Source organism: Salpingoeca rosetta (assembly GCF_000188695.1).
Source record: "Salpingoeca rosetta unplaced genomic scaffold supercont1.36, whole genome shotgun sequence".
Taxonomy (NCBI): domain Eukaryota; class Choanoflagellata; order Craspedida; family Salpingoecidae; genus Salpingoeca; species Salpingoeca rosetta.
Genome location: NW_004754898.1, coordinates 523,209 through 533,208, shown reverse-complemented (window position 1 = coordinate 533,208; position 10,000 = coordinate 523,209). Strand labels below are relative to the sequence as shown.

Genomic DNA, 10,000 nt, shown 5'->3' with positions numbered 1-10,000 from the left:
GCCAGTTGTGATCTCTTGTGTGTGTGCGTGAGACGATGTTGTCGCTCGGGGTACCACTTTCTCCTCACACACACACACACACACACACACACACACACACACACACACACACACACACACACACACACACACACACACACACACAAACCCCCTCTCCCGCCCCTTTGCTGGTACATGCATGCACGCGTGGGCAGGATATCATGCTGACGCAGTTCAGCCTGGTTGTGTGTCGCAACTTCCGCGCGTTGCACAGCGAGCAGATGGAAACCTATCGGCAATGGATGCGGCGCTCAAGAAACAGGAGCCTGTCTACTTTTGAAATGGATCGTCTCATGACCGTGGATGTGCACACCGTTCCACTCACGTTGTGGGAGGGGCAGGCGATGGACTGGGTGGAGCACGCAAACTCCGTGCGCATGTGCCTGCAGTTGGCCAGGTGCGTCAGCATGTGTGTGTGTGTGTGTTTTGGAGTGAACAGCGCAACTTTCATCTGCATCGTCTGTCACTACTTCCCCAACATGGCTCACACACCTTTCTTGTGTTCTTACGCGCCCGCCCGTGTGCAAACGCGTGCACTCACGCAAATGCTTGACATTCGCCAACGCAGCACGCTTCGCATGAACACGAAATGGGCGCGAAACAGCAAAATGCGCGTTGTCGTTGTTGTCAACAGCCGTGAACATAAGATGCGTGAGGCTGAGCGCTGGCGGCACTACTTGCAGCACATCAGGTGTGCGTGTTTGTGTGTGTGTGTGTGTGTGTGTGTGTGTGTGTGTGTGTGTGTGCAACGTTTTTGTGACCGTTGCTGTCGCCATTGCCAATTGCAATGAGAGCCACGTCACTGTCGACCCGACCCAACGAGCAGGAATCGGTTTGTATCTCACACCCTTCAACTGTGACCTGCACTTATTTGACTCTGTGCAGAATGGATGCCAAAATGTGTGTGATCGGCTTGGACGAACTTCAACAAGGGCAACAACAAACCACCACCATCACCACCAGCAGTAGCAACAGCAACAACAGCAACAGCAGCGTTGCTCGCAGCGTCCTCTCCTCTTCTCGTCACCCATCCACGACCAGCACTGCCGCCGCCAGTACGCCAAGTTCCAACCCATCCCACACGTTTGAATCGTCACAGCAACACCAACAACAACAACAACAACAACAACAACAACAACAACAACAACAACAACAACAACAACAACAACAACAACAACAACAACAACAACACCAACAACAACAACAACGCCGTCGTCGTGATCGTGGCTGGCATGCCGCGTTTGTGCATTCAGACCCGCTCGTGTACCCTGCAGTGAACAGCCGCTCCCCATTCTTCGCCTCCTGGTCCCTCTCGCAACGCCTACAGGTGTGTGTATGTGCGTGTGTCTGTGTCTCTCCATCTGCCTGTCCGTCTGTCCGTCTGTATGCGTGTTTGTCTGTGTGTGTGTGTGTGTGTGTGTGTGTCTGTCTGTCTGTCTCTTTTTCTCTGTCTCTGTGTATCTGTCAGCGCGTGCGTCACTACATGCACCCTTCCACGCTCCCCCGTACCCGTTTCTGAAGCACGTGGTGCTGTGCATTACGCCTTGTGTGTTGCAGGCTGTTCAACGTTTGTTGTCGCAGACCACGACCGCGACTGCACTCACACTCATGCCACTTTCCCGTCCACCGTTTGATGAAGTGCGATGCCGCGATCTTGGGAAAAAGGGGGTTGACCCATCACACAACGACCTGCCCTATCCCTGAACGCCCATCACACCCTTGCCCCTCCCTCAAAGCTATCTTGTAACCTTCCCTCACACACACACACACACACACACACACACACACACACACACACACACACACACACACACACACACACACACACACACACACCATCACGCAGGAACACCCGCTGGAATACTTTACCAACATGTCCAACTGCACTGAGGGCGCGCCAAGCTTGATGCTGGTCCACGCAAAGTCAAACGTCATCCACACAGACTTATGATTTGACGCCCTTGTTATCCTTATGCTGTGTTGTTGTTATGTTGTTCATTGAAACACTCACTCTGGCCATAGGACCATGGCACTGTTCCCGAAATCGCTTTGTTATCCGCTCGCTCGCCCTCCCTCGCTGTTACTCCTTGCTCGCCTTCCTTTGACTACGCTACATTGCCACACTGTCAGGCATGACGTGCCATGAGGCATAAACGTCACACAACACACACGCACACGCACAACTCGTACACACAACACGCACACACACGCACGCACATCAGCATGTTGCACGCGCTTGCTTTGTGTGTTCTTCAATCGCGCAAAGAAGAAGAAAAAACACCCACACACACGCACACACGCAGCAAAACACCACCCAATACACTTCCAACAAGTGCAAGCGCACGCAACCAGCACAACGACAAACGAGGACAGAGGAGCACTCGTCTTTGTGAGCGTCTCTGAGCGTCTCTCCCACTGCCCTCACCGCCACTTCCCCGCCCACCATCGTCAACGCTCGTTAGCCGTGGCGATGGAGGAGAAGACGGGGAGGCAAGACGGCATGGCTGACGCCACCCCACGACACCGGAAGACACGCAGTGTCACTCCACTGCAGCACGGAGGCGTTTTGATCGCCATCACCGTCACCACCTGTCTGGTGTTTGCATTGATCGGCGCCGGTACTGCTGCTGTTGCTGTACCGACGACCACAACAACAACAACAGCGCCGACAGTCAGTACGAGTACGAATGCAACCGCAGCCACCTTGGCCGCTCCAGCGTGGGTGGGCGCAGGATGCAGCGCACACGCAGACTCGTGCACCAGCATCCGCTCATCGATACACGCGCTGCTCCAATCCATCCAATCCCGCGAGCAGCGTCACACGGGCAGCTATGTCAGCGGCGACAATGACGCCACCGGTGAGTCCGGCCGCTGGGAGGGGGGAGCAAAAGGGTCATTGTTGCTGTGTGTGTATGTGTATGTGTGTGTGTGTCTGTCTGTCTGTCTGTCTGTGTGTGTATCCGTGTATCTGTGCGTATCTGTGTGCGTCAGCTAACAATGTTGAGTGGCTCACTGTCCCCCCCCCCATCACACTCACACACACACACACACACACACACACACACACACACACACACACACACACACACACACACACACGGTGAGGGGCTCGTTGGCGGCCGGGGGAGATGGCGGTACGATGGCGCACCTTAAACTCCGACGCAGGATCCGTGAGCGGGCCATCATAGATCCACGTGCCAACCATGTCCTGTGTACCCCCCGTACATCACAGGTACTGGCCCAAAACCCTTGCGGTGCATGACAACCTTAAACAACAGTCCCCCTCCACCACCACACACACACACACACACACACACACACACACACACACACACACACACACACACACACACACACATAACAGAGCTCTCTCACTTGCGAACCATCGAGGCGTTTGTCAACCAATTCTGTCCTCCACCGCCACCTCCTACATCAACGCCACCACCACCCCCACCACCACCACCACCTCGACTGCCAAGTCAGCCACCGCAGGAGCAGGTGGTGCAGCGCGTGCGGCGTGCCAGTACAACCACCACACCTGCAACAACCACGACAACCGCAAGCACGACAACAACCACAACATCAACGACACGCGCACAGCGGTTTGCAGACCGTGCTGTCGTGTGCACCCTCACTCGGTCCACCCCATTCGACTGCACCAACCCTCGTGATGTGCCAGAGATGGTGCTCAAGATCCAAGGCAGTGGCAAGCCGCTGCCCGTCTGGTACCTTGATGAAATCGACATCTTCAACAAGTTCTTTATTGATCCCACAACCCCCACGAACCTCATCATCGAAGGGTCTGTGTTCCTGGAGGACCTGGTGTGGCTGCTTCAGTTTCGCTGGGATACGGTCACCAACATCACCATCCGTGGATATGAGGGCGTCGAGTTTCCGCTCGCTGTGCTCAACCCCATGACCAACGTGCACACCGTCGACCTGGCAGGCAACGACATCACACGCCTCGTGCCCACAAACGCGGCTGTCAATACCATTCCCTTTACGCTCGGCGACAGCATCACCACCCTCGACGTCACGCGCAACAGCCTGAGCCAGCTGCCACAGGCCACCCTGGCCGTCATGCCAAATCTCAAGCAGCTGACATGGGACGGCAACCAACTCGCGGCCATTGAACCTGGGGCGTTCTCGGCGACACCGCAGCTCGCCACCCTCTCCCTCCGCAACAACCGCATATCAAATGTTGTCGCCCGCACGTTTGCTGGCCTCATCTCGCTGCGTGAGCTCGACCTCAGCAACAACGGCATCTCCAAACTCGACGATGACGCACTGCTCTCCGTTGTCGACCTGCGTCGCCTCAACCTCGACCAGAACCCCATCGAGGCCTTCCCTACCCCCCTGTTTGCCAAGCTGACACGCCTGCGGCACTTGTACCTCACCACCACGCGCGCCACCAAGCTGCCAACAGGCCTGTTTGAGCACAACACGCGGCTGCAAGAGCTGTGGCTGTTTCACAACAGGTTCACGGAGATTGAGGTTGGCACCTTTGACAAGCTCACCCGCCTCGTCTTCCTCACGCTCACGGGCAACGACATCACGCACCTCCCTGCCATGCTGTTTGCACGCCTGACGCGCCTCAAGGAGCTCTACATCTCCGACAACGACGTTCGAAACGTGGATCCAAACGCATTTCATGGGCCGGAGAGCCTCACCACCCTGTCCCTCCTCAGCAACAGCATCAACGACATCGATCCAGAAACATTCACCACCGTGCCAGCGCTGGAGTATGTTGACCTGAGCGGCAACGCCCTCACACGCGTTGCCTACAACCTCCTGAGCGGCTGCCCACGCCTGACTGAGCTTGTGCTGTCCGACAACCGCATGACGCAATTTGACCACGTGCCACTTCCCGGACTCAAAATCCTGCGCATCCACGACAACCCACTCGTGGAACAGCCTGACGCCGGCATCTTCCCCAACCTCACCACGCTGCGCATGAACAACCACCGTGTGCCGTGGGTCAACTTCACGCTCGCATTTGTGCTGCCGCACCTGACCACGCTTGAGCTGAGCGCTGATCCAAGCTTTGAAGAGGCGCGCGTGCTCCCCATCCCGGAAATCGAGGCCCGCGCTGCCACCGCCACCCCTGCGAATGATGATGGTGCTGGTGCTGGTGGTGCTGGTATCTTGCCACTGCGCGTGCTGGATGTGCGGAACATTGAGTTGCCGGCGGTGTTCGACCAGAGCGTGCGATCGCGTCGCTTCCGTCTGAAGCGGTTCGCGGCGGGGTGGCCTGGCATGACGGAAGCCACCATCCCATCCGATGTGCTGTGCCAGGCACTCGACCCCAACGTGGAGGAGCTCATGCTAACCAGCACCGGTTACACCAGCATCAACGTGTGCCCCAACATCACCTTCCGCGCCGTGTTCCTGCAAGAGAACGCACAGCTGCACACCGTGCACATCCACAACCCGCTTGAGCAACTCAACCTGTTCCGCTCGGAAAAGATGCAGACGCTGCTGCTGCCGCGCGCCGATGTGATTGACCTGTCCTACACCAAGATCTCCTCCATCACCCCCCTGTGTGGCGAGTGGGGCTCGCGTGTCCTGTTTTATCGCGGTGTGCAAAATCCCTTGCTCGCACAGCGCGGCGTGGAGCTGTTTCAGCGCTGCTTGCGCAATGTCGAGGTGGTGGATTTCACCGACAGCACGTGGCTGTACGGCCTGGACGAGATCCGCGACGTCACGCGGCGCCCAACCATCCTCTCCACGCAGCAGTTCCAGGCGGAAGATCGGTCCAGTTTGCACAGCCGCGCAGAGGCGCCTGTCGTCACCATGCAGAACACACCCGTGCAGTGCCGCATTGGCTTTCTCAACGAAAACGTGCGGCCTGTCGACCAGACGGAGGCAATTCAGTCCCAGCTCGCATACAACTTCCGCTGCCAGTGCAGCAACGGGTACACGGCGCGTGCCGGCAAGTGCGTGGAAGACCCCACGAGCATCATTGTCATTGCGCTGAGCGTCACGTTCATCGTGGTGATGGTGGTGGTGCTCCCCATCCTGTACTACCAGTACAGACGCTACCGCCGCACGCAGCAGCGCAACGTCAACTTGGACGCCGACAACAGACAGAAGCAGCGCGAGCTTGATAAGACAAACGAGGAAGTGAAGGCTCTCAAAGCCGTGTGGGAGATTGGGCACGAGGAGCTGCGGTTTGAGAAGTGCGTTGCGTCGGGGGCGCACGGGGACGTGTGGCGGGCAGAGTGGGACGCCGTGCCCGTGGCGGTGAAGGTGCTGAAGCAGAACGTGATGCTGTTTGACGAGAGCACGGTGGCAGAGTTTGAGAAGGAGGTGGAGTTTCTGCGCTGCACGCGCCACCCAAACGTGGTGCGCTTCTTTGGCGCCGGCACCCGCCCCGGTGGCTCCCCCTTTCTCGTCCTCGAATTTGTCGCACACGGCTCCCTGCGCGGCCTGCTGCGCAAGGGGAAGCTGCCACAGCTGCTGCAGGACTACAAGCGCATCCTTCGCACCATGCAGACAGCAGCGTTGGGCGGTGGTGGCAGTGGTGGCAGTAATGGTGGTGGACGGAAGCAGTATCGTGGCGATCAGCAACAACAGCAACAGCAACGCCGTCGCGTTCAGCGTCGCCAACACAACAAAGTGAAGACAACTGCCCTTGATGGCTCTGACCTGCGCACGCGTCTGCTCGACGATATGAGTGGCACTGATGACGACGATGATCACAACAGTGGATATGGCGGTGGTGGAGACATTGAGCTTGGTACACCAGGCCACAGCAACAGCAGCACCAGTGGTGGTGGTCGTGGTGGTGGTGGTGGTATTGCGTTGGAGCACAGCTATGATCGTGATTCCATTCGCCGGCACCAGCGTGAGCGCCCGCCTGCGGACGTGTGGGAGCTGAAGCAGCGGCTCGCTCTCGATGTCGCGGACGGAATGGCATTCATCCACCGCCTGGGCCACTTTCACAGGTGTGTCTGTCTGTCTGTCTGTCTGTCTGTCTGTCTGTCTGTCTGTCTGTGTGTATCTGTGTGTGTGTGTGTTGTAACATAACGCTGCTGAACGTAACACCCATCCTCAGCTCACCCTGCACACACACACACACAAACCACTGCAGAGACTTGAAGAGCGGCAACGTGCTGGTGTCAAAACATTTGCGCGCGAAGATCACCGACTTTGGAACCATTCGCCAGCACTTGACTGCCACGAGCACAGCACCCGCCGCAACAACAGCAGCAACGACAGCAACAACTGCACATATGGATCGTGTGTCACGTCCCACCATATCTGTGATGGGAACAACCACAGCGCACCAGCAGGACCTGCAACACCAACAGCAGCAGCAGCAGCAGCAGTCATCATCATCAGCCACACCATCAGAGCCCACGTCTCCAACAGCCGCCACAGCATCATTCACCACCGCAACTGGCGCCCCCGACACGCTGCTATCGGCGTCATCGGCATATCCGCAGGAGCTCACGTACTCTGCGGAGACGAGCGCGACCACCCACCGCCTCAATCTCACCGCTGGCATTGGCACGCCCATGTACATGGCGCCTGAGGTGCTGATGGGCAGCAAGTACGACGCAAAGGCAGACGTGTTCAGCTTTGGCGTCGTGCTGTGGGAGATGGTGACGGAACACCAACCTGATTTGATTGCACAGGAGAAAGGGTCTGGCTTCAGGGGGCCACTGCTCAGCACAATGTCCACACTTCTCAACGAGGGGAAGCGCCTTGCTCTCACAGACGACAACGACACTACAGGTGTGGTGGTGGGTTGTGTGTGTGTGTGTGTGTGTGTGTGTGTGTGTGTGTGTGTGTGTGTGTGTGTGTGTGTGTGTGTGTAATTGGGGGCAGCGGGTGGTAGGAAGGGAGAGAGGGCAACAAATGAGAGAAGTGTACAGGAGAACGAGGAGCGGATGATGCTGTGCTACCTGCTCACAGAAGCGTGTTCTTCGCTCACATCACGATGCTCACGCATTGCACCACCATCACCATGACTGTTGACAGGTGTGCCTGGCCTGGTCACCTCGCTGTCGCGCGAGTGCATGGCACAGGATCCTGCACAGCGGCCCACGTTTGAGGCCATTGCCCTCCGCATCAAGGCTTCCGCCGACATGTGAACATGTCGTGTGTACATGTGTGTGTCTATGTCTGTGAGTCTGTGTGTGTGTGTGCCTGTGTGTCTGTGTGTCTCTGTGTCTCTGTGTGTGTGGGTGTGGGTGTGTGTGTGTGTGTGTGTGTTCCTGTGTCTGTGTGTGTTCCTGTGTCTGTGTGTGTGTCTGTGTGTGTGTTGTCAATTTCGCACTGCAATTGTGCACGTGTGACTGTCTCTTGCATGTCGCTGTTGTGTATTGTAGCTGAGTGTAGGAGTTGCTTTTGTTTAGTTGAACTTGAAATGCCTCCTTGACGTCTGCCCACTCGTATCTTGCGTGCTTGCTTTCCTTTGCTGCTTTTCTTTTCCCGCCCGTGTTATGCTGTAGCCCTGTAATGTTGCATGATGTTGTGTTGCATTCGACTTCTCCCTTGTGTTATCCCATGAAATCTCCATTCCTTTGCTGTTGTTCCATAGGGCAGGCACATTTTGTTTGAGCGTTTAGCTTGATGGTCCTTGATTTGCACGTATGTGAAGTGACGATGCATAAATGTGTTGTAAGTGACATTGGTGCATACGCGCGGTGGTTGTGTTGGCGGCGGTCATGACTGAGCAGCAACTGGCATCGCTGCAACGTTGACACCGCACGCACACACACACACACACACACACACACACACACACACACACACACACACACACACACACACACACACACACACACACACACACACACACACACACACACACACACACACACACACACACACAGAGCAGTGCGACAGCACGACACACAAAAATGCCCAAACATCACGACTCGCAACAGCATAAACTGCGTTTGGAACTGCACAACAGCAACAGCGGAGATGAGCGGCAGTGTGGGAGCATCGGATGACAAGCGAGGATCCACAAAGGTGCGCTGAGGAAAGAGTGTACAGTGGTGCTTGATGTGATGTGACATGTCGTGCGTTGATCTATCTTTCTTCCTCACTATCTCACTCACTCGCTCACTCCCTCACCCACGATCTCTTTGCTGAACCCAGGGCGGCTCCTTGTTGCTGGCCGAGATTGACCAGCACCGCTTGTTTGGTCGCTACGCATCGTTGCGGGCCGCATCCCACACGCTGCCATCCTCCAGCGTGGCCCAGGCCCAATGTACGTTTATTTGTGTGTGTGTGTGTGTGTGTGTGTGTGTGTGTGTGTGTGTGTGCGTGCGTGCGTGTGCGTGTGTGTGTGTGTGTGTGTGTGTGTTGTGTGTGTGTGTGTTGTGTATGTGTCTGTGTGTGTGTGTGTGTGTTGTGTGTGCGTGTGAGCAGGAGCCCAAGTGCCTGGTCCAACTTCCATTCGGTTGCCTTTCCAACAAACGAAAGACAGTCAAGACAGTTCGCTCACGTCCCATTGATGATGCATGCGTGCTCATGACAGCGTTGCGGAACTTGATTCTCGGTGAATGTGAGCTGGAGCAATATGTCTTGCAAGAACAAGAGCAGGCGGCCCTTCGCAGCGCAATAGCCCAAAGTGGCAGTCCAGACCAAGACCAAGCATCTTCGTCGCATGTCCACTTGCTCGGTGAGTCACAGCTTGCCGCTGCTGCTGCTCTGTGTGTGTGTGTGTGTGCGTGTATGCTTGTGTGTGTATGTGCGTGCGCGCGCGCGCGTGTGTGTGTGTGTGTGTGTGTGTGTGTGTGTGTGTGTGTGTGCCTTGGTAGCTGCTTATCCATGCTTGCTTTTGACGTCACGAACACAAGCAAACGACTGTTCCCTGCAGCCTTTGAGCTCTGTTCAAGACACACTGCTCCAACGCCGTACGTCCATGCGCACGTGGCAAACTGACACGCTGCTACCCTTCCTGCACACACACACACACACACACACACACACACACACACAC

General features: G+C 56.5%; 3 protein-coding genes across 3 annotated transcripts in view; all 3 read left to right on the top strand.

Annotated features, from left to right (window-relative positions):
- Positions 1-2,207, top strand: part of PTSG_10384 (uncharacterized protein) — a gene marked incomplete at its 5' end in the record, with an annotated part of 8,687 nt that extends 6,480 nt beyond the window's left edge. The window contains 5 exons of the mRNA XM_004988378.1: positions 195-436; positions 608-730; positions 925-1,366; positions 1,597-1,677; positions 1,886-2,207. Coding sequence (XP_004988435.1) covers positions 195-436; positions 608-730; positions 925-1,366; positions 1,597-1,677; positions 1,886-1,990 — 993 coding nt within the window. The 3' untranslated portion in view covers positions 1,991-2,207. The remainder of the gene's footprint in view (positions 1-194; positions 437-607; positions 731-924; positions 1,367-1,596; positions 1,678-1,885) is intronic.
- Positions 2,208-2,331: 124 nt separating this feature from the next.
- On the top strand, positions 2,332-8,677 carry PTSG_10383 (TKL protein kinase). The gene is made up of 4 exons (XM_004988377.1): positions 2,332-2,897; positions 3,404-6,986; positions 7,133-7,779; positions 8,026-8,677. The coding sequence occupies exons 1-4, from the start codon at positions 2,510-2,512 to the stop codon at positions 8,136-8,138; spliced, it is 4,731 nt and encodes a 1,576-aa protein (XP_004988434.1). The 5' UTR covers positions 2,332-2,509; the 3' UTR covers positions 8,139-8,677.
- Positions 8,678-8,935: 258 nt separating this feature from the next.
- PTSG_13035 (uncharacterized protein) overlaps positions 8,936-10,000 on the top strand; it is an 11,157-nt gene continuing 10,092 nt past the window's right edge. Inside the window, exons 1-3 of the mRNA XM_004988376.1 lie at positions 8,936-9,024; positions 9,154-9,265; positions 9,536-9,679. Of these exons, the coding sequence (XP_004988433.1) occupies positions 8,977-9,024; positions 9,154-9,265; positions 9,536-9,679 (304 nt within the window). The 5' untranslated portion in view covers positions 8,936-8,976. The remainder of the gene's footprint in view (positions 9,025-9,153; positions 9,266-9,535; positions 9,680-10,000) is intronic.